The 26,861-nt window shown below is 54.0% G+C and overlaps 1 protein-coding gene across 1 annotated transcript in view; it reads left to right on the forward strand.

Moving 5' to 3' along the window:
- The window catches only part of HMCN1 (hemicentin 1), a 355,305-nt gene that overhangs the window by 215,317 nt on the left and 113,127 nt on the right, over nt 1-26,861 (forward strand). The window contains exons 36-44 of the mRNA XM_056106608.1: nt 2,525-2,648; nt 8,104-8,205; nt 9,757-9,933; nt 11,949-12,100; nt 14,487-14,610; nt 18,732-18,907; nt 21,593-21,689; nt 22,805-22,930; nt 24,804-24,965. Of these exons, the coding sequence (XP_055962583.1) occupies nt 2,525-2,648; nt 8,104-8,205; nt 9,757-9,933; nt 11,949-12,100; nt 14,487-14,610; nt 18,732-18,907; nt 21,593-21,689; nt 22,805-22,930; nt 24,804-24,965 (1,240 nt within the window). The remainder of the gene's footprint in view (nt 1-2,524; nt 2,649-8,103; nt 8,206-9,756; nt 9,934-11,948; nt 12,101-14,486; nt 14,611-18,731; nt 18,908-21,592; nt 21,690-22,804; nt 22,931-24,803; nt 24,966-26,861) is intronic.

Here is a 26,861-nt window from a genome sequence, read left to right on the forward strand (position 1 = left end):
CCTGAAGGGGGAAATAAATAGAAAAATGTGCATTTTCCCATTCCTCATATTCTCTTGGGTTTAATTGTCCTTCCTCCAGCACCTGTGGCCATTGAATCCCCAAAGATTGTTATAAAAGCCCTTTATGAGGTGTTTATGTAAATAGGTCCCAGGTACCTTCTGACAGCTCTGATTTCCACCACTCTGCTCAAATAACTCTTTGCTGGGAAGGGATTTTACGGCCCTACCAGCAGGCGTGTCCAGGGGCTGTTTTAGTTGGTGTCTCCCCAGGGCTCAGAAACGCTTTGCATGCCACGAGTCTCTCTCTTTGTGCGGGATGAGGAACTCTGGGTCTTGTCTGGCTGTCGAGAGATAATTAAGATGTTCACATCCACGCCTGGTGGCAGAGGACCCGGCTGTCCCTCCCCAGGTGCCCACCCACCCAGAAGACTGGCTGTCACAATTTGCCCCTGAGCACCATTTTAGTGCATCAGCAGCCCTAGCCCAGAGACAGAGCAGCAAGTCCTGGAAGACACCACAGCGCCAGAGATCTCTCCGGGTCCCATATTGGGCCAGTATCACTGGGGCCTTCAGGGTCAGGGGAATGAGACCCATTGTAATTGTAATGGGCTCCTGAAGGTCCATTCGCTTTCAACGGAACTACCATCTCCGAATGCAACGGTTATGTGTACCTAGGTTGAGAAGTCAACATGACAAATGACCTGGCACCCGAGCTGTGCAGGAAGAAGAGAGCGGTTTGGAACGCCTTCAAGAGCATCGAAGAAATAGCTAAGAGGACGAAGAACCTCTGGCTCCGGGTGCATGTCTTCGATTCCACTGTTCTTCCTGCATTAACATACGTCTGAGAGACCTGGGCCCTACGCAAACAAGATTCCTCCCAAAGAGGAATCGAAAGAGCTATGCTTGGAGTATCACATTTCACTCAAATAAGAGAAAGAATCCGGAGTTCCGACATCCGTGACGATCAAGAATCAGGGACCCTGTCTCTTTTGCCAAGGCGTCAAAAATCAGATGGGCTGGTCATGTAATGAGATTTAGAGACGACCGCTGGACTAGAGCTGTTACCGACTGGATTCCACAGGATGTCAAAAGACCACGTGGCCGCCCACCTACCAGATGGTCGGGCTTCTTCATCAAGATCACGAACAATCGGTGTGAGGCTCTTCGTGTTCCTAAAACAAACAGACGCCATTGGGCTACACTAGCACGCGAAGGGACAAATGGAGATGTTACTGGTGCCCACTCGAGCAAATCAACGATTGACGGGAAGTCAAGTGATCAAGTGATCAAGTGATCACTGGGGCATCCCAGATGGAGCAGGTGCAGTCTCCCTGCCTACTCCAGACAGAATCCGGTGACCAAGAGCTTCCACAGGGAAGCCCTTCTCTCCCAGTATGTGGGTTCCAGGACTAAATCTCTGGCGCCATCTGAACGCACAAACAGCCCTGGGCCAGAGGCTCCCGGTTGAATCCCAAAATGGATCAGTGCCCTACAGAGATGCCTCTGGAACCCAACCATCTACAGTCTAGAAACTTACATTCACAGTCGTGGCCATGCGAGCTCTCGTGATGTTCGTTCAAAATGAGCAGTGGGAAATAAATGATCGAGCGTCAGCCCGTTCAGGCAGGCTTGGATAGTGGTGGGAGAATTCGAGCAAAACATAGTGCCCCAAACTAGAGGGAGAGTGTTGGGGAGATTGTCTGGCACAGAGGCAGGGTGAGGACTGGGATGTGGGTGCTGGGGAATGTGCACTGGTGGAGGGATGGGTGTTCCGTCATTGCAGGGCTGAATCTCAGACATGAAAGCTCTGTAACTCCATCTCACGGTGATACAGTTCACTGTAACACTGTATCACTGTCATCCCGTTGTTCATCAGTTTGCTCGAGCTGGCACCAGTCACGTCTCCCTTCACCCCAGCCCTGAGATCTTAGCAGCCTCCGTACTCGTCCTTCCCAACGCTGCCGTATTGGAGGCTCTTTCAGGGTCAGGGGAACGAGGCCGTTATGGTTACTGTTTTTGGCACATTGAATACAGTTAAAAAAAGGTTATGTGGGAGCTGGAGTGATAGCGCAACAGGTAGGGCGTTTGCCTTGCACATGACCAACCCGAGTTCGGTCCCAGCATCCCGTAGGGTCCCCTGAGCACTGCCAGGAGTTATTTCTGAGTGCAGAGCCAGGAGTCACCCCTGAGCATCGCCAGGTGTGACCAAAATGCAAAAAAGGTAATGTGGAGTTCGTGCCCAGTTCAGTCAGCGTAGTACATTGTAGCACTGTCCTCCCGTTGTTCATCAGTTTGCTCGAGCGGGCACCAGTAGCATCTCAACAAATTGTGAGATTTGTTGTTACTGTGTTTGGCATCTCGAATTCGTCACGGGGTGCTTGCCAGGCTCTGCCATGCGGGCGGGATATTCTCGGTAGCTTGCCTGGCTCGCTCTCTCTCTCGAGACTCCTACATTTTTTTTTAATTTAAATGTTGGCATCCAGCCTACTCTTGACTTTGCTGCCGTTCTTCCTGCCCCTCCCAGATCCAGTCTTCGGGCCGAGTCCTGCAGATCGCCAGTGCCCAGCTAGAGGACGCCGGCCGGTACACGTGCGTGGCCACCAACGCGGCCGGAGAAGCTCAGCGTCACGTCCAGCTCCATGTCCACGGTACTGCCGCTTCCCCCCAGTCACGGGGCCCCTGGCACTGTGGGGTGCTGTGCCCGAGTTTCAGATCCCCAGTCGCAGAGAGACTGAGTCCACACACAATAGTGCCAAAAGCAAAGGAACTTCATTGCTAGCCGAAGCCAAACCTAGCCCGAGCTAGGGTCCGAGTGTCGTCCAACGCAGTGGAGTCTTGACAAGGACCCCAACTCCAGTTCATAAGCAGTTTTGAACGATAGCACAGCAGGGAGGGCATTTGCCTTGCACACGGTCAACCCGGGTTCGAGTCCCAGCATCCCATAGGGTCCCCCGAGCACTGCCAGGAGGAGTGATCCCTGAGTGCAGAGCCAGGAGTCAGCCCTGAGCATCGCCGGGTGGGACCCAAAAAGCAAAAAAAAAAAAAAAAAAAGGAAAAAAGGAAAAAACAGAAGCGGTTTATATAGGGCTCAGAGTTAAGAGGCAATTTATAAACTGGTCTGTGTTTAGCAGGGGCCCTATTACAGTGGTGGTCAGCAGTTAGACAGGGGTTAGCAACAGTTTCTTAAGGAAGGGACAGCGGCCCGGCCAGACCCAACTGCCCCATTCCTTGTCTGAACGAATCACTCAACTGGGAGTTTAGCGGAAACTGCAGGTCCTGCCCAGGGGAAACAAACTCAGGCCTGGCTGAGACTCAGTGTCGGGTGCAGCCTGTCGTGGCCTCAGTTTCGCCCTCACAGGTCTTGCAGTAGCGTGGGTTCCGCTTCCTTGACCTTGTGCGGACAGAAAAGCAACAAGTCTGGCTCTGAAAACCAAACAAACCCCAGCTCCGTTTCCTCCATTACCCTAACGACGATTGCTCGGGGGAAGGTGCTCCCTTCCCAGGGGCGAGAGTGCTAGCACAGTCCTTGCACTTTCTGTCCGTTCCCGGGATGCTGTTAGTGGGCTCTTTTGAACTCATCCTGCACGTTAAGACAAACGTTGTGGGGGCTGGAGCGATAGCACAGCGGGGAGGGCGTTTGCCTTGCACGCTGCCGACCCGGGTAGGATCCCCGGCATCCCATAGGGTCCCCCAAGCACCGCCAAGAGTGATTCCTGAGTGATTCCTTCCGGCGATGCCCAAAGGTTAACTCCAAGCTTTGCACTCAGGAATTACTCCTGGCAGTGCTCGGGGGACCGTATGGGATGCTGGGAATTGAACCCGGGTCAGCTGCATGCAAGGCAAACGCCCTCCCCGCTGTGCTATCACTCCACCCCCAAAAGTTATTTGTTTCTTAATTGAATCACAGTGCAAAGTTGTTCATGGTTGGGTTTCAGTCATACAATGTTCCAACACCCGTCCCTTCACCAGGGTACATTTCCCAGCACCAGTGTCCTCAGTTTTTGTCCCACACTCTTTGGCAGACACTTTTCTTCTCTTTCTGTCTCTGTCTCTGTCTCTGTCTGTCTCCCTCTGTCTGTCTGTCTCTGTCTCTCTGTCTCTGTCTGTCTCTCTCTGTCTCTCTGTCTCTCTGTCTCTGTCTCTGTCTCTCTCTCTGTCTCTCTCTCTCTCTCCCCTTTTGGGTGCTGTGTTTTGCAATGCAGATACGGAAAGGTTATCCAGTATCCCCAACGTTTTGCATTCAATTTTCCGTTAAGAGGGACATTGCGAAACTCTTGGAAAGCCACGGTCGTCCGTTCACTTGCCGGCTTCTTGTCTCTCTACCTACCTGGTCAGTTCGCCTTAGTCAGCTCTTTTTTGATGAGCCTGGCCCTCCCTCCGCTTCTTATCCCAACGCCTCCAATCCCAAGAAAAGGCGACTTTCCATGGCTTCATAGTTTCCTTTCACATAAAAGAGAACTTTGATGCTTCCATTTTTTCTCAAACATGGAAAAACACGTTTCCAGCAGATGAAGTCAGAGTGTCTGATCTGGTGGGGCTGACCTCCGGCTCGTCCTGAGAAGACGGTCATTCTTGTAATTCTCGGGGGGTCCCCCACCCCGGCACGGGGGAGGGGAGCTCTGTCTATTTTTGGAGGCAGAAGGTCCTCAGTGGGTGGTCCTTTTTGATCATCAAAAGCGTCCTAATTCTGGGACATCCTGTTCTCCCAGACCAAACTCAGAAATTAGAGCTCAACCGCCCATCGCTTCCAAATGAGACTGATGTTTCCACAAACAAACGATTCTCTGGGCTCGAAGGGGTCAAGCATTCCTTTCAGCTGCGCTAAATTAGTTCCCAAAACCACGCAGCGAAGGTGGGCCTGCCTCTGACGTCGGCCTGCTCGGAGCTCAGATTCTGTGAAACTGGAAGAATCGTGCTCGGGTCGGGCCTGGGGTCTTGTGGTGAGGGTTTGTTCATCCAAAGCTCAGCCATAACCACCCATCAGTTCAGTGGCTGAAGTGCTTTGGCCAAATTCACATTTGACTTATGGCCTTTCTCATTGTCTGGAGTGACAGCACAGCGGGTAGGAGCGTTTGCCTTGCACATGGCCGACATGGCCGACCTGGGTTCGATTTCTCCGCCCCTCTCAGAGGGCCTGGCAAGCTACTGAGAGTATCTCGCCCACACGGCAAAGCCTGGCAAGCTCCTCGTGACGTATTTGATATGCCAAAAACAGTAAAAAGAAGTCTCACCTGGTGCCCGCTCGAGAAAATAGATGAACAACGGGAGGACAGTGCTACAACGCTACAGTGCTCATTGCACCAATATTGTTAGCAAATACATCTGCCGGTGCGGAGTGTCTTTGCTGCTGGTTAAGAATCACCCTGAGGGCCTGGAGAGAGAGCACAGCGGGGAGGGCGTTTGCCTTGCACGCGGCCAACCCACGTTCGGTTCCCAGCATCCCATAGGGTCCCCTGAGCACCGCCAGGAGTAACTCCTGAGTGCAGAGCTAGGAGTAACCCCTGTGCATCGCCAGGTGTGACCCAAAAAGAAAAAAAAAGAATCACCCTGGGTTTGCATGAATCGTCTGATGGGAATGTTTATAAAGCACCCCTTAATCTAATTTTTTAAAAGTTGCTTGACTCGCATCTGCTAACTCCCACTTGGAAAAAAAATTTTTTTTTTGCTTCTCTGTCTTGGTTAAGAATTTTCTTGCCGTCTAAGGACACTTGGAGATAGGACAGGGAAATATCTGGCTGTCTTCTTGGATCACTTGAGCTCAGGACTCTGCTATTTTCTCAATATAGAAGAATCTGTTACTCACTGGATGGTAATGTGGGGGTCATGCTAGGTCGTGACGGGTACGGGGCATTCGCTCATCCAAATCACTGTTCGCTCAATTCCACATTAATTCTGATTTCACCGGGTTGTTAAAAAAAATCAGTTCATGTTACAAAAGATTCGAGGAAGCGACATTATTGTGGTTTAGGGGTGGGCGCGTATATTTGGTTTTTGGGAGGGCTATCTGCAGAAAATCCTACCATGTAATGGGGTTTGCCTCTTGCTTGAAGCCCAGGGAACTCATTGTTACCGTAGATACTGTTATTTGGAATTCTTCGGTCTGAGTTCAGAATGGCAAGCCCTTCCAAGTGCTGGAAGGAACGACAGAATTTATACGAACGGTGACCTTTTTCCCTAAGTATGTCCCAACACTTATTTCTCAGAAGGCTCCAGGTTTTCCTCCTGGTGCTAAAAATCACTTGACACTCTGTGAAAGACATTTGCCTGCTGATCCTGTCGCCCAGAATTACGTCTGAACCTCATCTGTTTGTTCATCAGCTCAGAAGAATTCCGTTTATATGGCTGACCTGGTTTGATCCCCCAGCACATTCCGGAAGCCATGGCGTCTGCGCCGCGTAGAGATAGTTGAACTTCTTTTCCTGTTGGGATGGCCTTTGTTTCCCTTCCCTGGCTGACCTGAGCAACCGCCCGAGCGAGGGAGGGAGGGGGGAGAGAGAGAGAGAGAGAGAGAGAGAGAGAGAGAGAGAGAGCGAGAGCGAGAGCGAGCTTGTTCCCAAGATTGGGGGAAAACTTTAAGATTCCTACTCTTCTCTGTGTGATCTTTGGAATTTTCATTTAGGTTGAATTTCTGATTCCAAATATGAATCTAAATATGAATGGAGGGGATGTACCGGATGGAGGAAGTTCTCTTCTAGTTCTGTTTCACGTGGTTCTTATCATGAAATGGGTTGGGTTTTGTCAAATTCCTTGACATATACTGAGATACCTTTTCTTTTTCTGCTTCTCCTCCTCTTCCTCCTCTTCCTCTTCTTCCTCTTCCTTATCCTCCTCCTCTTCCTCCTCTTCTTCCACTTCCTTCTCATCCTCTCCTTACTCCTCTGCCTCCCCTCCACTCCCCTCCCTCTCCTCTTCCTTCTTTCCTCTGTCTTTCTCCTCCCCTTCTCTTCTTCCTCCTCCTCCTCCTCCTCCTCCCCCCCCCCTTCTTCTTCTTCTTCTTCTTCTTCTTCTTCTTCTTCTTCTTCTTTTTCCACTACCCTCCTCCTCTCCCCCGCCTGTGTTCGGCACTTAATCCTAGCACTGTGCTCAGGGATCAGTCCTGGCCATGCTCAGGAGACCATCTTCGGTGCTGGCCACATGCAAAGCCCGCCCTCCCTCCCTCCCCCTCCATCCCTCCTCTCATTTTTCCTTGTTCTGCTTGGAGGGAGGGGGTGTCCTTAGCATCTGACTGTTCCTCCTGGTTCCTGGCTCAGTCGCTGATCCTGGCCGGGTTTGGGGGTTGTGCTGGGGTCGGAATCTGAGTCTGGCCCGTGGTAGGCCCACCCACGCCCTCCCTGCTGCAGTGTCTGTCCAGCCCGCAGAGCTTCTTCTCTCCTGGCCTTAATTTCCCCCGGACTGCCTTACTCACTTTCCGTGGAGCCAGCCTGCTCTCCTGGCGACTTGTTCACCTCCATGGCGTAGAACCCGATACACGTGTGCGGGTTCAGTTTACCGCATCTTGTGGACCATTTTCACACCTGCTTTCCAAAGGGGCATGGGCTTGAAATCTCTCTGGGCTCTTAGAGCAGTGCTCCGGGGACCAAAGATAGCCCAGTGGTTGGCAGTCACGTGCTTTTGCCCGGGGACAGAGGTCTAAGGTACCACTTGGCCCACACTGTGGGGCTCTGGTCACTAGCCAGGACCACCATGTTGTGTGGTCCCCTATTTTGTTGGGGTTTTTTTGGGGGGTCCCACCTGGCGATGCTCAGGACTGGCTCCAGGCTCTGCTCTCAGGAATCACTCCTGACGGTGCTCGGGGGACCCTTTGGGGTGCCGGGGATCGAACCTAAGTCGGCCACATGCCAGGCCAACGCCCTCCCCTCTGTGCTATTATTCCGGCTTATCTCTGGGTTTTTGTGTTATTTTATCCACTTAATTTTTTTTTAAGTTGAAAAAACTAAGCGTGGGTTGCCCTGGAGTCCTGCCTTCTTCAGTTTGACACCACAGTGACCTTCACGTTCCTTCCCGGTACCTCAGCTGCGGAAAATGCCGTCCGCACAGAGCCGCAACACCCAGGTACGTCGGCCCCCATGTGAGCTCGGCGTCTGTCTGTCTGTCTGTCCCCAGTGCCGCCTCACCTGGAGGATGCTGGGAAAATGCTGAACGAGACCGTGGTGGAGAACAGCCCCATCCAACTGGAGTGCAGAGCCGCTGGGAACCCCCCTCCCGGTAGGTGCCTCATGCCCGGAACGCGCTGCTTAGGGGCCGGGAGAGCATCTGGTGAGAAGGGCAGGATTCGAGGCCAGACCAGGCGTGAGTGAGTGCGTGATGCCCTTTGAATTTTTGTGGCCTTGAATTTTCCCATTTAAACAACGCAGAATTTGTGGTACTTAGTTATTATTTCGCTGGCCCCACTGTGGCCATAGTTTCACTGTGATATTTTACATACGGATTGGAGCGATAGCACTGCAGTAGGGTGTTTGCCTTGCAAGCGGTTGACCCGGTTGACCCGGGTTCGATTCCTCCGCCCCTCTCGGAGAGCCTAGCAAGCTACCGAGAGTATCTCACCCACATGGCAAAGCCTGGCCAGCTCCCCGTGACGTCTTCGAGATGCCAAACACAGAAACAACAAGTCTCATAATGGAGATGTTACTGGGCCCGCTTGCTCAAGCAAATCGATGAACAACGGGAGGACAGTGCTACAGTGCTATGTTACGTAGCTTGAGACACTGAAACCGATATTTAACCACTTCCGTTGCTTACATCAAAACGGTCGCGTTTGTTGGGTACAAATTGATTGTTGTTATAAATCAGTCACTATGGGTAAGTCTGTAATTTTGTCACTTTTGTCTCATCACTGTAAGTTGTTACTGTGACTCAGTCATCTGTATTTTTGTGGCTAAAATTCTGTATGACATTTGGTCTTGATTAGGTGTTTGATAGAGAGATATATGCAACAAAAATGAGAGATAGTGCAGGGGTAAAAGGCATTTGCCTTGCATAGCACTGACCCTGGTTCACATTCCTGATGGTCACCCAAGCCTGCCAGGACTGATCCCTGAGCACCGAGCCAGGAGTCAGCCCTGAGCACCTGTGGGTGTGGCCCAATGCTCCCACTAAATAAATTAATTAAAAAAAATAGAATCGATTTCAAGTTTGCCATCCAACAATATTGGTGCATTTGAAGTCATGTTAGACTGTATTTTTTCCTAAATTTTTTTTCGGCAGTCACACCTGGCCATAGATCTCCGTGCTCTCTTTTTTCCTTAGGGTTTCGACCTCCTAAAATCAATTCTAAAGTCATACTTCAACTTGAATGATAAGCAGAGCCAGAGAGATCGTAGGGTGCTTGATTTTCACGCAGCTAACCCAGCTCATTCCCAGCCTGCCAGGGGTGAGCCCTGAGCACAGAGCCAAGAGTGAGCCCTGAGCACAGAGCTGGGAGTCAGCCCCGAGCACAGAGCCGGGAGTCAGCCCTGAGCACAGAGCCTGGAGTCAGCCCGAGCACAGAGCCTGGAGTCAGCCCTGAGCACAGAGCCGGGAGTCAGCCCTGAACACTGAGCCAGGAATGAGCCCTGAGCACAGAGCCAGGAGTGAGTCCTGAGCACAGAGCTGAGAGTCAGTCCTGAGCACAGAGCCGGGCGTCAGCCCTGAGCAGCACCAGGCGTGACTCCCGGCCGAACAAAGCAAGTCTCCTTGAGTGACGAGCACAGACTGCCCCTGTGCATGGGGCTTTGCGGAGACCATTCTTACTAAAGGGCCCCCTTCTCTCCCCGGCAGCCATCACGTGGTACAAAGACAATCGTCTCCTCTCGGGGGCCCCCGGGGTCACCTACCTGAACAGGGGCCAGGTCCTGGACATCGAGAGGGCGCAGGTCTCGGACGCCGGCGTCTACAAGTGTGTGGCCATGAACTCGGCGGGGGCCACTGAGCTGCTGTACAGCCTGCAGGTCCAAGGTGAGCTCCCCCGCGGTCACCCGGAGAAAGGGCCGCTCCCGGCAGGATGTACCCCCACTGCTTCCGGACGAGCCCTCTCGCCGCGTGGATCTCACGAGCTCTGTGCTTTGCGGCCTGCGATGTGCTTGACTGCCTGCATTCCTGCCGAACTCGGCTCTGATCGCACCTGCCGTTGAATTCCATTTGCTGTAGACGCTGGGAAATTGTCACGGCAGGTGGCGGCAGCCCTGCCTGGGATTCATTCAGAATCGTCATTATCTAAGTGGCTCTCAGCGACTCAATATGAAAATTCATTTGTTTAAAAAAACTAAACTATGGGGCTGGAGCGACAGCACGGTGGGGAGGGCGTTTGCCTTGCATGCGGCTAACCCGGGTTTGATTCCCAGCATCCCATAGGGTCCCCTGAGCATTGCCAGGAGTGATTCCTGAGCACAGAGCCAGGAGTATACCTCAGTGCAATGCCAGGTGTGACCCAAAAAGAAAAAAAAAAACAACTAAGTGTCCTTTCACAAATGAGGCTAGTTATGTGGTAAATGATTCAAATACTAATTTCCACTGCATAGATATTTTTTAAAAAAATTTTTTAATGACCACAGCACCCAAAAGGAGAGAGAGAACAAGGGGTAATGCCCTGCCCAGAGGCAGGGGGAATGGGGGGGACGGGGGTGGGTGGAAGGGATACTGGGATCCATGGGGGTGGAAAATGGGCACTGGTGGCGGGATGGGCACTCGATCATTGTATAACTGAAACCCAAGCACAAAAATCTACAACTGTACCTGATGGTGTTTCACTAATAATAATAAAAAAAATTAATGAATCACTGTGAGATACAGTCACAGACTTACAGACTTTCGTGATCACGTTTCAGACATACAATGCCCGAGCACCCATCCCTCCACCGGTGCCCATTCTCCACCACCAATGTCCCCAGCATCCCGCCTGCCACCGCCCCGCCCCCAATTTCTAACATATTTTTAGAAAACACTGATGGTCAGTGGTTCAGACGTCACTGATTTGAACAATGAATGAATCCCTAAAGAGATGTCCATGTTCAGCATCCCCAGAACCAGTCAATATGTTCCTTTCAATGATAAAAGGGACTTTGATTAAAAAAAAAAAACCATCAGTATTAGTTAAAGAAATGTGGTGCTGGATCCATAGGATAGCGGGAGGGTGTTGCCTTTCCAACCTGGGCTCTATTCCCAGCACCCAGTGTGGTCCCCCAAGCCCACCAGGAGTGATTCCTGAGAGCAGAGCCAGGAGTCAGCCCTGAGCACCGCCCGGTGTGCCCCCAAAATCGAAAAAAAAAAGTTTCCAAGTTGTTGTCTCTGATCAGTGCTTTTTTTTTTTTCCTTTTTGGGTCACACCTGGTGATTCTCAGTGGTTACTCCTGGCTCATGCACTCAGGAATCACCCCTGGCAGTGCTCAGGGGACCACATGGGATGCTGGGAATCGAACCTTGGTCGGCCACGTGCAAGGCAAACACCCTACCCGCTGTGCTATCGCTCCAGCCCCTGATCACTGCTTTTTAAGAAGGGTCATGATAGTGGGGGCACACATGCACGCACACACACACACACACACACATAAGCACACACACACACATACACATACAGACACATGCACACATGCACACATACATGCACACAGACACACGCAGACACGCACACATACACAGAAATACATACACGCACGCACACACACACAGATACACACATACACGCAGACACGTACACATACACGCACACACACATACACACACATGCAGACACAGAGACACGCAGACACACACATACATACACACATAGACACACGCATGCACACACGCACACACATACACACATGCACACAGTCAGCATCAAAAGCCCGCCCTGACTGTCCCAGCTGACCTCCCTGAGCCAGGCGGCAACCCCTCCCTCTCCTCTCCTGAGGAATGGCGACTCTGGCCTCCCTTGGGGTGGGGCTCCCCGTGACGGCCCCCGCCTGACTTCTCTCCCCCCGTCGGATTTCCAGTGCCCCCGAGCATCTCTGGCAGTGGCCACGTGGTGACCGTGGTGGTGAGCAACCCGGTGAAGCTGGAGTGTGAGGCCAGGGGCATCCCCGCCCCGAGTCTGACCTGGCTGAAGGACGGCAGCCCTGTCTCCGGGTTCGCCAGCGGCATCCAGGTACTCGCACTGTCCTCCCTTTTCTATTTCTTGGGGTATTAGTTTGTTGTTGTTGTCGGGGCGAGGCGGGGTTGCACACCCAGCAGTGCTCAGGAGTCTTTCCGGGATGCCAGAAATTGAACCCCAGCATGGCCAAGCACCCTCCCCACTCCAGCCCATTAATGAGATTCACGATCACGATCATCCTGTTGTTCGTCGATTGCCTTGAGCAGGCCCCAGTAACGTCTCCTTCGTCCTAGCCCTGAGATTTAAAAAAAAAATGCCACATTCGAGGCTCTTTCAGGGTCAGGAGAATGAGACCCATCATTGTTATTGGTATTTGGCCTATTGGGTACGCCACAGGGAGTTTGCCAGACTCTGCCGTGCGGGCAGGATACTTTCGGTAGCCTACCAGGTTCTCCAAAGGAAAAATGAAATAATAAGATGTCGTGCGGCCGCAAATGTGGCCATGCGCGCTTCCGGGAGCTGGGTTTTATAGTCTCTGGGTCTTGGCCATTGATGGGACCACCCAGCGCCAGCAGCAGCTGGTGGGTGTGACGCCTGCATATACTGGAAGATGGGGGATCTGGATGGAGAAGGCCCAGTCCCGATCTGAGGAAGCTTGGAGATCTCAGCCCCGGGACCTGCATGCCTGGGTTCCTCTGCCAGTTCCTTCATGCATAAGGCTTGTCTGGACGTGTGGAGAGTGGTCTCAGCATGGCTGTGGCTGGTTCTGGAGGTCTTAGATTGCCGGGGCTCTGCTCGGGGCGGGGAGGGAAACTCAACCCACCCCCCTCCAAGGGCCCCAGTGAGGACAGCCAGGCACGGGAGCAGGAGACTCTGCCTTTAAAGAGATTAGAGAACAAGAATCAGCAAAAGTGGGGCTGGAGTGATAGCACAGTGGGGAGGGCATTTGCCTTGCACGCGGCCGATCCCCGGCATCCCCTAGGGTCCCCCGAGCACTGCCAGGAGTGATCCCTGAGTACAGAGTCAGGAGTCAGCCCTGAGCATCGTCAGGTGTGGCCCAAAAAGAAAAGGAAAAAAAAAAAAAGGAATCAGCGAAGGTTGTTTGCACCCAGATTCAGATTCCTCCATCCGTGGGCACGGAATTGGGATTCCTAGCTCGTTTGCTCTGAGCTCCGTCTCTCTAAGGACTCTTTGGCTCGTCCATAGTTGCTGTGTTTTAGCCAATTACCTCCCAGACTTTCTGCCATCTCCTCGGCCACTCCCGGCCGTTGGCTACAGAGGACACTGTGAGGTATAGTTAGGGCTTAAGGCACCGCTGACATTGCACGCGCCCAGTCCCACCTGGTCCCTGAGCATCACCGAGTGGCTCAAGAGCCAGAATCCAAAGCAAAACCAGAATATCAGATAGCAAATAAAAGTGTCCAGGCAACACGATGGGGAATGAGTTTACAGGAAGAAAAAGTGTGTGTGTGTGTGTGTGTGTGTGTGTGTGTGTGTGTGTGCCTTCTTTCAGTAAAAGTGCTGAAGCCAAAATATCTCATTTCAAGTGTCCTAGTTTAGCGTGATTTTCCCCAGCAATTGAACATGCTTCTCCCGCCTTTTTTTTTTTTTTTTTGCTTTTTGAGCTTTCTTGAAAACCCAGCACTTGAAGAAACGTGCGTCATAGAAGATGCAAAGCTAGTGTCCGTATTTCAGAAGTACTGTACACTAGCTGAATAAATGGCATTGTTTGTGTGTGTGTGTGAGCTGCACAATTTTTTTTAATGAAACTTGCTTCGAAAGAAATAAGAGGAGAAGAAAGAGGGGAAGTACGTGTTCTAGAGAGAACACGGGCTTCTCCAGAGTGGAAAGACGGAAGTAAAGAAACCTTGTTAGGAGCAAACCAGAAGTGTGTTCAAGGGGGAACATGGGCTTGAAGAGCGAGCCTTGTGTAGCTAATTCTTTTTTCCTTTTCCTTTTTCTTTTTTTTTTTTTTTTTTTTTTTTTTTTTTTTCTTTTTGGGTCCCACCCGGCGATGCTCAGGGCTGACTCCTGGCTCTGCACTCAGGAATCACTCCTGGTGGGGCTCAGGGGACCCTAGGGGATGCCGGAGATCGAACCCACGTCAGCCACGTGCCAGGCAAATGCCCTACCCAGTGTACTATCGCTCCAGCCCATCCTTTTTATTTTTAAATTGGTTTTTGGGTACACCTGGCTGTGCTCAGGGCTGACTCCTGGCACTGCACTCAGGAATCACTCCTGGCGGGGCTCGGGGGACCCTAGGGGATGCCGGGGATCGAACCCGGGTCTGCTGCATACCAGGCCAACGCCCTCCCTGCTGTGCTATCGCTCCAGCCCCAGAAATCATGCCTTGAGGTTCTCCGCAGGGCGTTTCTCTCGGGGGCTTCTCTCGTTGGCGGTTGCTGGTTTGTCTTCTTAGCCCTCCTGGTTCCCTTTCTAGGTCCTGTCTGGGGGCCGCGTGCTCGCCCTGACCAGCGCCCAGATCAGCGACACGGGCAGGTACACCTGTGTGGCCGTGAACCCGGCCGGTGAGCAACAGAGGGACGTCGACCTCAAAGTCTACGGTGAGATGTTTCAGCCTGTCCTGATGGGGCTACGCCCAGGCCCTCAGCTCATCGGGGGGAGCTGGTGAACCAGCAGGAGGAGAAAGACTTGAAATGACCCTGATTATGTCTGGGTCGTTGCGTTAGGCGGGTACAGGGTTCCAAGGGCCTCACTGCAGAGATTCTGACATCACAAGGTATCCGGGTAACCGCCTTGGCGAATTCTGCTCCAAGTCTCTGGGGGGCACTGCATTTTAAAGGAACCAGCAGCGTGAGAGTCACACGTCTGTGACTTGACGGCTGCCTGAGAAGGGGATGTAATTGAGCTTAAAGCCATTGGCAGGGAACGAGCGAGTTCTCTTTCACCCACGGTGCAGGAGAGGAGGCTGATTTCACCGGAAGGAAGTCGGGTCCTGGCGCCTGTTCATGCCATCATCCTTCTTGCTCAGTTCCCTTCCTTGCAGGCTCCAGCTTTCTCCCGTGACCTCTGCCCATGTCTGTTTCCGGCAAAGTCTCACCTCACCCTCCAGGTCACTCTGCCCTCTTCAAAACCTCTTCCTTGGGGCAGGAACGACAGCACAGCGGGGAGGGCGTTGGCCTGGCACGCGGCCGACCCGGGTTCGATCCCCGGCATCCCATAGGGTCCCCTGAGCACCGCCGGGAGTGATTCCTGAGTGCAGAGCCAGGAGTCAGCCCTGAGCATCATTGGGTGGGACCCCAAAGGCTTAAAAAAAAAAGAAAAGAAAAAAAGCACCGTGATTGGCCCACTGACTCATAATGCAGTTGTTTCGGCCATATAATATTCCAGCCCCAAACCCGCCCCTGGTGGGACCTTCCCTCCCCCAGTATCCCAGATCTCCTCTTAGCAGGCTCATAGCATATTTATGCAAAATGAAAAGGACTCACACATGAAATTGTCAGAAAATCAAGAAGCCATTTGTGACAGCTGATTGCTCTGCGATTCTAACCTGTGTCAGTAGATCAGCCACTTGCTACACTGCGAGGGGAAGACAATGCATTTGTCTTGGGCGCTTTCGACTGGCATATTGTATTGACTTCTTTCCTCTTTTTCTTTCTTGGGACCCACCCGGCGATGCTCAGGGCTGACTCCTGGTCTCTGAACTCAGGAATCACTCCTGGCATTGTTGCTCAGGGGACCCTATGGGATGCTGGGATGCTGGGAATCGAACCCAGGTCGGCCGCGTGCCAGGCTAATGCCCTCCCCGCTGTGCTATTGCTCCGGCCCCTGGACTTTTTCTTTAAGCAGTTCCGAGAACCTCTGTGGGCATCTGCACATTCTCCAGTGTCTCTGCAGATCTCCCCCCCCCTCCCCCCGCCAGAAATTCTGATTTTCGTAATTAACTTTAATGAGCTTGAGGCGGAGGATGAGAAACAGGCCCAGAACCAGAGGCACCAGCGCACAGGAAGTGCAGGGCTAGAGGGAGAAGCGCGTCCCTGCTCAGACTAAACAAAAAGTTGGAAATGAAGACAGGACGGGGAACACACACACACACACACACACACACACACACACACACACACAAATAGACATGTTTCGGGACTATAGGCCCTCGCGGTAATTAGATTTATTTTATGTTCCCAGAGAAACAAATGCTCCATTGTTTTTTCTTGTCTTCCCCCCCCACCCCCAAACCCCACCCCTCTCAATTTTAAAATTCTGGTCTCCTTCTGAAGTCGAGTCAACTCATTTAGCTTTTAAAGAGGAGTAATGGAAGGAAAATATTTGGGAGAAAAGGAGCGCTCTGCACGCTCGAATTGTTTGCAGCGTCTCCTACCAGCGTGCAGAGAGCAGGACAGTCCTTTTGTAAATGCAGATGGTGGAGGAGGGGCGCTCTTGAACCCACTTACGGGGCGTGCTGATGCCCTGAACGCCAGCTACCTGCGCTCATTTCCACGCTGTGAGATCAGCTCTGCCATGGAGGACTGTCTGTGCTAAAACTGGAGTGAAGACAGCTAGGAAGTCGGGGCTGGAGCGAAAGCCCAGCGGGGAGGACATTGGCCTGGCACGCGGCCAACCCGGGTTCAATTCCCAGCATCCCATAGGATCCCCTGAGCATCGCAGGGAGTGAGTCCTGAGTAGAGCCAAGAGTCAGTCCTGAGCATCGCCGGGTGAGACCCAAAAAGAAAAAAAAAAAAACAAAAACTACTCTGGCCCAGAGGAATAGGAAGCTCAGCGCAGGGGGGAGGGCGTTGGCCTGGCACGTGGCCGACCCGGGTTCGATCCCCAGCATCCCCTAGGGTCCCCTGAGCACCGCCAGGAGTGACTCCTGAGTGCAGAGCCAGGAGAAACCCCTGAACACTGCTGGGTGGGACCCAAAAGGCCAAAATAATAATAATAATAATAATAATAATAATAATAATAATAAAGAGTGATGAACCAGGGACCTGGGCAATAGCACAGCAGGTAGGGTGTTGGCCTGGCACGCGACCAACCCAGGTTCGATCCCCGGCATCCCCTAGGGTCCCCCGAGCACCGCCAGGAGTGACTCCTGAGTGCAGAGCCAGGAGTCAGCCCTGAGCATCACCAGGTGGGACCCAAAAAGCAAAAAAAAAAAATTAAAAAAAAAAAACCACAAAAAACAGATAGGATCCCAGAGCTAGGAGTCAGCCCTGAGCATCACCGGTTGGGACCCTAAAAGAAAAAAGAAAAAGAAAAAAAAACAGGATGCCCCCAGTCCTAAATGGACCATAGAGCCAGGAGCACAGAGCCAGGAGTAGGCCCCAAGCAAGTACTGCCAGGTGGGCCCCAACCCCCTCCACCACCACCCACCACCCCTGCCAACCTCCCAAATACAAAAACCAGAGAATAGCAGTTGTAGCGAGTGATATGTGTTTCTGGCCGTGCATATGGCCGACCCGGGTTCGATCCCCAGTGTTCCGTGTACCCAGAGCACCGCCAGGAGTGATCCCTGAGTGCAGAGCCAGGACTCAGCCCTGAGCATCACCGGGTGGGACCCAAAAAGAAAAAAAAAAAAACCCACGGCCTGAGAGCAGGGGGAGGGCCTGTCATCGCCTCGGACCCTGGGCCAAACTGCCTCATTCCCAGAGGCGAAGGCTCCTGGGGCGAGCGTCCTGTAGTCCTTGTGTCTCTGCCTGCAAGGGTGGAGAGTGACAATGTCTGGCCAGCAACAACAACAAAAAAACTCCTTCCCACCAGCCTCCTGGCACGACTCGAACCCTGGGGGACCACCGCCCCCTACCCTGGGATCTTTCCGGGACAGCTCTTGTCCGCTCTCCTCCTCCAGGGTGGGAGTCGTCAACCTGGACCCGAGTGCAGGGCTGCAGTGCCCAGCCTGACCCCACCCAGTCCAGAGAAAGGCCTGTTTGCTCCGGGCTCCTTCCCCCCTCCCCAAGGGGAGTTACCCCCTAAGCCGCTCCAGACGCACATTCAGCATCTGCTCAGGCCGCAGTGAGCCAGGGAGTTCTCATCTGCATCCTGCTGAAATCCCGGCTCCCTGCTGGGATTTCAGGGACTTGGGGGTCAGCCTTGTAGCTGGCCGGTCCGTAGTTGACCCTTCGGGGAAGCAGGGGCAGGGGGGCGTTGAGGCCAGGTAAGAGAGCGCAGAGGTTAACAGGCTCAAACGTAGCTCGTGGCTGGTCCGGGTTTGTTCGTGGGCATCTGTGGGTGTCGCCCTGATATTCAGGGCCTGGCGCGGGAGACGGTCCCATTGGCTGAGAGCCACTCGCCTTCCGGGTGGCCGAGCCAGGTTTGATCCCCAGCACGGCCCTGTATTCCCTGAGCACTTGTGCGAGTAACTCCAGGGCACTGTGACAGGAGTGATCGCTGAGCACTTCTGGGTGTGGCTCCATCCCCATCCCTCAGGCAAAAAGAGAAGGAGGGGTCTAGAGAGACGGGACAGTGGGGAGGACTCTTGTCTTATGTGTGTGGCCGACCCGGGTTCTATCCCTGGCATCCCCTAGGGTCCCCCGAGCACCGCCAGGAGTGATTCCTGAGTGCAGAGCCAGGAGTCAGCCCTGAGCATCGCCGGGTGGGACCCGAAAAAGCAACAAAAGAAAAACGTGGGTTGGATTCAGCAGGGGTTGAAGGGCACACGGCGGCTGGTGTGTGCGGCCTGGCCCTGAGGGAAACCCGCCTCTCCGTCTCCCCGTCTCTCCCTCAGTCCCCCCCAGCATCCTGGGAGAAGAGCAGACCGTGTCCGTGCGGGCCGGCCAGCCCCTGCGCCTGGTCTGCGAGAGCGACGCCCTGCCCCCGCCCGCCCTGGCCTGGCTCCGGGACGGCCGCCCGCTGCTGAGGAGGCCGGGCCTCAGCCTGTCTGCAGACGGGAGCCAGCTGCAGGTGGGCCCGTCCGCATCCTCCGCGCCCTCCCGCGCCCGTCTCGGCTCCTCCCTCGGGGGGGTCGGGAGAGAGGGGGTGTCCCCAGCTTGACTCCCTGTTGTTGTCTGCGGCTCTGAGAGTCTGGGGGTGTTGGTCATCGTTTTACATGGGGGGGCAGAGACGGTATAAGGCCTGGCACCCCACTGGCCCTGTTCAACCCCAACATTGCACCGCACACACACACATACACACACACACTCACAATACATACACACATACAAACATACACACACATACACTCACACATACAAACATACACGTATACACACATATCACACACACATACACATGCGTACACATAAACATACGTAACACACATACATACACACATGCATACACACATATACCATACACACACACATACAAACACACACATACTCAACATGCATTCACATATACACACTCACACACATACACATACACACACGTAGGCACACACATACACACATGCATACACACATATACACACACATACAAACACACACATACTCAACATACACTCACATATACACACACATACACATACACACATGTAGGCACACACATACACACATACATACACACATGTGTGCACACATACACCATACACACATACACACACATACAAACACACACATACTCAACATACTCACATATACACACACATACACATACACACATAGGCACACACATACACACATACACACATGCACACACACATACAAACACACATATACTCAACATACACACATACACATACACACATGTAGACACATACATACATACACACATGCATACACACATATACACATACGCACATGCTCAACATACACTCACATATACACACATACACACGTAAACACACATACACACACATACAAACACACACATATACTCAACATACACTCACATACACACATACACACACATAGACACATACACACATACATACGCACATGCATACACACATATACACATACACACATGCTCAACATACACTCACATATACACACACATACACACACGTAGACACACATACACACATACATACACACATGCATACACACACACCATACACACATACAAACACACACATACTCAACATACACTCACATATACACATTCACACTCACATACACATACACACATAGGAACACACACATACACATGCACACATACATACACAGACATATGCACATGCATACACACATACACACACACACGTGCTTACATACATGGCCCGCTGAGCACTGCCAGGGGTTGCATCTTTGTTTCCACCTTGTTGTTATTCAACTCTGTGTGTTATTATTATTTATACTCTATAATTATATATTACACGGTCCTCCCGTTGTTCATCGATTTGCTCGAGCGGGCCCAGTCACGTCTCCATCGTGAGATTTGTTGTTACTGCGTTTGGCATCTCGAATCCGTCACGGGGAGCTTGCCAGGCTCTGCCGTGCGGGCAAGATCCTCTCGGTGGCTGGCCGGGCTCTCCGAGAGGGGCGGAGGAAATGAACCCGGCTCGGCCGGGCCAGCTGCGTGCAAGGCAGACGCCCTCCCCGCTGTGCTATCGCTCCAGCCCATAGATTACACACAGTGCATGTTAACACGTCACTACACGGACGAGGCTGTGAACCAGGCGGGCACCATTCAGCTTGCGTTCCTCCTGCGGCGCCAAGTCCAGATTCTCAGTGACCCCCGGCCGGTCCCTGAGTGAGTCACGAGTGATGTGGTGCGTATGCACACGTGAGAACGCCTTACTGACGCTCAGTCAGGCACCAGACGGGGTGCTTGCTCGGTGACGCTTGATGCACCCTGATCCCAAGCTTTGGCTTGAAGAAGCTTCTGACCCCGTCTGTTGAGAAGGCAGAGGGGGTCCTGGGAACAGTCCTGGGCACAGACTGTCCCTGGCAAAGTCCTACACGACGTACTCGGAAACTCATTGCACAGCGCTTCTACTTTACAAACTTTTTTTTTCTTTTGTTTTTTGGGTCCCACCCGACGATGCACAGGGGTTCCTCCTGGCTCTGCACTCAGGAATTACTCCTGGCGGTGCTCAGGGGACCCTATGGGATGCTGGGAATCGAACCCGGGTCAGCTGCGTGCAAGGCCAACACTCTACCCGCTGTGCTATCTCTCCAGCCCCAACAAACATTTATTTTTAAGTCACCGTGACTTAGAACACCACTCATGGTTCCACGTACACAGTGTTCCCGCAACACCCCCCGCCCAGGCTAATCCCCCCACCATAGCCTCGGCCCCAGCCCTCACCCCGTCCCCCGTTCTGGGGCCAGGCCGCCCGTTCCCTTAACTCTGACCGTTCATTGCTGGGCTGGTTCCATCCCGCACGTGAGAGAGACCTCTCTGTCCTCCCCCTCCCAGCTGTCCCCGCTCAGGTCGGTTCTTCTGCTCTGTCGGAACCATATTTCAGGTCCCCCCTTTCCACACTCTCAGAACGGCCCACGCTGTTCTCAGAAGCCGGACGGTGGGTGGGCAGCCGTGGTGGGGGTTGGCAGGTGTTGGATATGGGTGACAGGCGGGTGACCGTCCACCTCCTCACTTGCCTCCCGGTCAAGAGCGCAGGGCCGCCCCTGCGGGTGACCGTGCCAGGGAGAGCCCGGCTGCTCGTGCAGGGCACCCGGTCTCACCGGCGGTTCTGCTTTCCAGATCGAAGAGGCCCATGTGCGTGACGCCGGCCGCTATACCTGTGAGGCATCCAACGTCGCTGGGAAGACCGAGAAAAATTATAATGTCGACATCTGGGGTAGGCGAGCCCGGCTCCCTGGGCCAGGGACGTGGTCTTTACTCCTTGGTGCCACCCACGGGAGAAAAATCTGACGCTTCTCCCAGATGAGCTTCGTAGCCGGGGCCTGAGCCGCAGGGAGCTGGGCCAGCGCTGGGCCTCCTGCATGAGTCTGGGACCATCTTCCCTTGCTGGATTTCGACGTGCCCCCTTAATCTTTGAAATTTATGGTTTGGGGCTGGAACAGTAGCACAGCAGGGAGGGCTTTTGCCTTGCACGCAGCAGACCCGGGTTCAATTCCCAGCATCCCATATGGTGCCCTGAGTACTGCTAGGGGTAATTCCTGAGTGCAGAGCCAGGAGGAACCCCTGTGCATTTCTGGGTGTGACCCAAAAAGCAAAAAAAAAAAAAGAAGAAGAAGAAGAAGAAGAAAGAAATTTATGGTTTGGCGGTACTCAGGACTGACTCCTGGCTCTGCACTCAGGGATCACTCCTGGCGGGCCTCAGGGAACCATCTGGGGTCCTGGAAATGGATCCCAGGTCAGCCGTGTGCCAGGCAAATGCCCTCCCCACTGGACCATCTCTCTGGCCCCTGGAGCACAGATTGTTCTAAGGAAATGTTCTCTAGCTCCGTCAACCCAAGTTAAATGACGCACCTTGTCTGTGAACCAATAGCTGGTGGGGGGGGGGGGGAGTCAAATCAGGGCTGGAGTGAGAGCACAGCGGGGAGGGCCTTGGCCTGGCACGCGGCCGACCCGAGTTCGATCCCCGGCATCCCCTAGGGTCCCCCGAGCACCGCCAGGAGGGATTCCTGAGCGCAGAGCCAGGAGTCAGCCCTGAGCATTGCCGGGTGGGACCCAAAAAGCCAAAAAAGAAAAAAAGGAAGGAAGGAAGGAAGGAAGAAAGGAAGGAAGGAAGGAAGGAAGGAAAGAAGGCGGGCTGGAGCCATAGATTGGCCTGAGGGGTGTCTGCCTTGCACGTGACCGACCCGGGTTCGACCCCTGGCATCCCAGAGGGTCCCCCGAGCACCACCAGGTGTGATCCCTGAGTGCAGAGCCGGGAGTCAGCCCTGAGCGTCGCCGGGTGTGACTTCAAAATAATCTGAGGCTCGTCCTCCTTCCTGCCGTTTCCCGCAGTGCCCCCGAAGATCGCGGGCTCCGGAGAGCCCGCCCAGCCGCTCACAGTGGTGGAGGGCGGCCTGGTCAGTCTCCTGTGCGAGTCCAGCGGCGCCCCGCCCCCCACCCTGCTGTGGAAGAAGAAAGGTTCGTGAGAACCCTGGGCTGGGTGGGGGCAGGCGTGGCCACTGATGCTCAGACGTCTGGTTGCGGGGGGGGGGGGGCAGGGGGCCTCGTACCCGGGCAACCTGAGAGTCTGCAGCATCGAGGGGCTGGGGACTTGGGTGGAAGATGGTTTCTCTCCGAGAAAAGATTAGGACGTGTTTCCTCCCTGAATTGCTTGCGCTCTCTCTCTCTCTCTCTCTCTCTGCTTCTGTTCCTCTCCCTGGGGGGGAAAAGCGGGGGGAGAGCATGCATTGGAGACAGTGGTCTCCCTAAATTGCTTCCTTTTTTGTTTGGTTTGGGATCACACTCCAGCCACGCCCAGGGCTGACTCCTGGCTCGGTGCTCAGGAATCCCTCCTTGCAGGATGCCGGGATCAAGCCCGGGTCAGCGGCCTGTAAGACCAGCGCCCTGCCAGCTGTATTATCCCGCCGGCCCCTCCTTTTCTTCTTTAAATGTAAACTTCGTGATTTCCCCAGTTGCTCATAGGCTAGTTGTCTTGGGCATTCCAAGTCCCTGGGTTGCTTTTAGAATCAAGTGAGTTCATAGGATTATTGTTGCCTGACTCAAGGAACGACCATTTGATTAATTACTTTTTCTTTCTTGTGCGTTTTGGGTCCCACCCGGCAACGCTCAGGGCTGACCCCTGGCTCTGCAACTCAGGAATCACTCCTGGCGGAGCTCGGGGGACCCTATGGGATGCCGGGGGTCGAACCCGGGTCAGCTGCCGGCGAGGCCAACACCTCCCCGCTGTGCTATCACTCCAGCTCTGAATTACCTTTTCTTCTTTAGGAGAGAGTTAAAAACAGTTTCCCAGGGCATATATTCTTGCTGTCTTGATGACAGTTTGATGGCCAATCTCCAGATTGCTCTCTGCCGTCCAATAGCTACTTCGTGTACTCATCCAACATCTGTCTGCCTGCGTTGAGTATCACGCAAGAACATCTGTATCCATATCTGATTTTCAGCGCGTTTGTTGTCTTCTCTTTTCGGGTTCTATTTTATCTTTCTCAGTGTGCTTGCTTTGAAGCGCAGTTTCGACCGAAAGAAAAATGGGCAGAAGATAGTCATGGGGGAATTTCTCTCCTCCGTCTGTTTTCGGGTGCTTATATTTCCAATGCCCTACCCTGGACCCAGGCTGGAGCGATAGCACAGCGGTAGGGCGTTTGCCTTGCACGCAGCCAACATGACCGACCCAAGTTCCATTCCTCCGCCCCTCTCGGAGAGCCCGGCAAGCTACTGAGAGTTTCTTGCCTGCACAGCAAAGCCTGGCAAGCTCCCTGTGACGTATTCGATATGCCAGACACAGTAACAACAAAGTCTCCAATGGAGACGTTACTGGGCCCACTCGAGCAAATCGATGAACAACAGGAGGACTGTGACCGTGAAGTACAACCTGTACCCTTTCATGGACTTGGATAGGAGATGAATTAACAAACATGTTGGTTCTGGAGCAACAGCACAGCAGGGAGGGCATTTACTTTGCACGTGGCCGACCCGGGTTCGACCCCCGGCATCTCACAGGGTCCTCTAAGCATCACCAGGAGTGATTCCTGAGTGCAGAGCCAGGAGGAAACCCTGGGCACAGAGCAAGACATCGTGGCTGGAGCAATAGCACAGCAGGGAGAGCATTTGCCTTGCACACAGCCAACCCGGGTTCGATCCCCGGCATCCCATAGGGTCCCCTGAGCACTGCTAGGACTGATTCCTGAGTGCAGAGCTGGGAGTCAGCCCTGAGCATTGCCGGGTGGGACCCAAAAAGCAAAAAAAGAAAAATAAACAAGCCTGTCATACTTCATATGCCCACCTGTCATGGTCCTGCCGCTTGGTCCTTCACGGGTCCGGTGGTTTCCCGCAGGCTCCCCGGTGCTGCTGGACACTGCAGGGCGCGTCCGAACTCTCTCGGGAGGGCGACATTTGCAGATCTCGATGGCTGAGGAGTCGGACGCGGGGCCCTACACCTGCGTGGCTTCCAACGTCGCGGGAACGGCCGAGAAGAATTACAGCCTGCAAGTGTACGGTGAGTCCCGGCGTGCCGGCCGGCGCTGGCCCTGTTCCCTTCCCTGTGGCCCCTCGGCCCGTGCTCCCTGCAGCTGAGTCTGACTTGTCTCATGATGGCGTGGCTTTGCTGGCCTGGGCGGAGCTCGGGACTCCTCTCTTCACATGGTCAGAAGCTGGACTGTCGCCAAAGGGAGGCCTTTGCCTCTCAGGGTGTGTTTGTAAAACATGCAGAGACGTCGTGGGAGGGTTTTCTTTTGGTTTTGGGGGTCCCACCCGGCGATGCTCAGGGCTGACTCCCGGCTCTGCACTCAGGAATCACTCCTGGCGGTGCTCAGGGGACCCTAGGGGATGCTGGGAATCGAACCCGGGTCGGCCACGTGCAAGGCAGACGCCCTCCCTGTTGTGCTATCACTCTGGCCCCAGGAGAAGTTGTTTTATTTACCAAAACAGGATCCTACACAGTACTGCAACTTTATTTTATTGTTTGGTTTGGGGGCCACACCCGGCAATGCTGAGGGCTGACTCCTGGCTCTGCACTCAGGAATCACTCCTGGCGGTGCTTGGGGGACCCCCGATGGGATGCCAGGGATCGAACCCGGGTCGGCCGCGTGCAAGACAAATGTCCTCTGCACTGTGCTGTTGCTCTGGCCCAATGCTTTTTGCGTGTGGGAATCCCAGGTTATATCCATGGTACCACATGGTCCCAGAGCACCACCAGCTATGACTTCCCCGGCCTAAAACGATCTCATTTGGCCGGGGGCAGGGCGTGGCTGGAGCAATCGCACAGCGGAGAGGGTGCTTACCTTGCACGCAGCCAACCAAGGTTCAATCTTCATCACCCCATAAGGTCCCCCAAGCACCACCAAGAATGATCCCTGAGTGCGGAGCCAGGAGTCAGCCCTGAGCATCGCCGGGTGTGGCCCCCCAAAGAAAACAAAACCTCATTTTACTTTTTTTCTTTGCTTGTTGGGTCCCACCCGGCGATGCTCAGGGCTGACTCCTGGCTCTGCGCTCAGGAATCACTCCTGGCGGTGCTCGGGGGACCCTGGGGGATGCCGGGGATCGAACCCGGGTCGGCCGCGTGCAAGGCAAACACCCTCCCCGCTGTGCTGTCCAAAACCTCATTCTAAAGAACTCTAAAATCAGATGGCTTTTCCGAGTGCTTGGGAGTTTCCACAAGCTCCTTTCCTCTCTTCCTGAGCCGTTTTGAACCAGCACTGTGTCTTGGGGGCTGGAGCGATAGCTCAGTGGGGAGGACGTCTGCCTGGCATGCAGTCAACCCGGGCTGGATCCCTGGCATCCCATAGTGATCCCCGAGCACCGCCAGGAGTGATTCCTGAGTGCAGAGCCAGGAGTCAGCCCTGAGCATCGCCGGGTGTGGCCCCAAAACAAAGCTGCCTTTGTTGTGCCCATGTGTACCGAGCCCAGAGCACTGGTCGGGGCCCGCTGGTGACAGGTCGTCTGTCAGTGGGACCAGCCCGAGCATCAGGTTATAGCCACTGAGCCGTCCGTCATCTTCCCCCCGGTCAGTATCAACATTGGTCTTGCTTTGGTGGGAACCGCAGTGACGGGTTGAAAGCGGCGGTGACGTGAGGGACCTCGGGGAAAGCTGCACCCGGACTGTTCTGAGTGTGCAACCCTGTCCCCCAAACACGGGGGTGGCACCACGCGACCCCGGCCCTCGGGAGGGACCTCCTGTGTGCCTCAGATTCTGGGAGTCAATACCAAGAGACATGCAGACACTGTGTCATGTCCCAGAGGCGGCCCAACAGCCGGCCCCGTGTCTTCCTGTGCTATGGGAACCGCCTCATCTCCGGGATGAGGCCAACCTGGAAACTGCAGCAGAGTTTAGCACTTAGTTTGGGCGATGAGCGCTTCACCCTTCAGCGGGGGGTTTCCTCGCCGCTCCCGGGGA

The sequence above is a fragment of the Sorex fumeus genome, unplaced genomic scaffold (assembly GCF_029834395.1).
Source record: "Sorex fumeus unplaced genomic scaffold, SorFum_2.1 ptg000135l, whole genome shotgun sequence".
In the NCBI taxonomy this organism is placed as follows: domain Eukaryota; kingdom Metazoa; phylum Chordata; class Mammalia; order Eulipotyphla; family Soricidae; genus Sorex; species Sorex fumeus.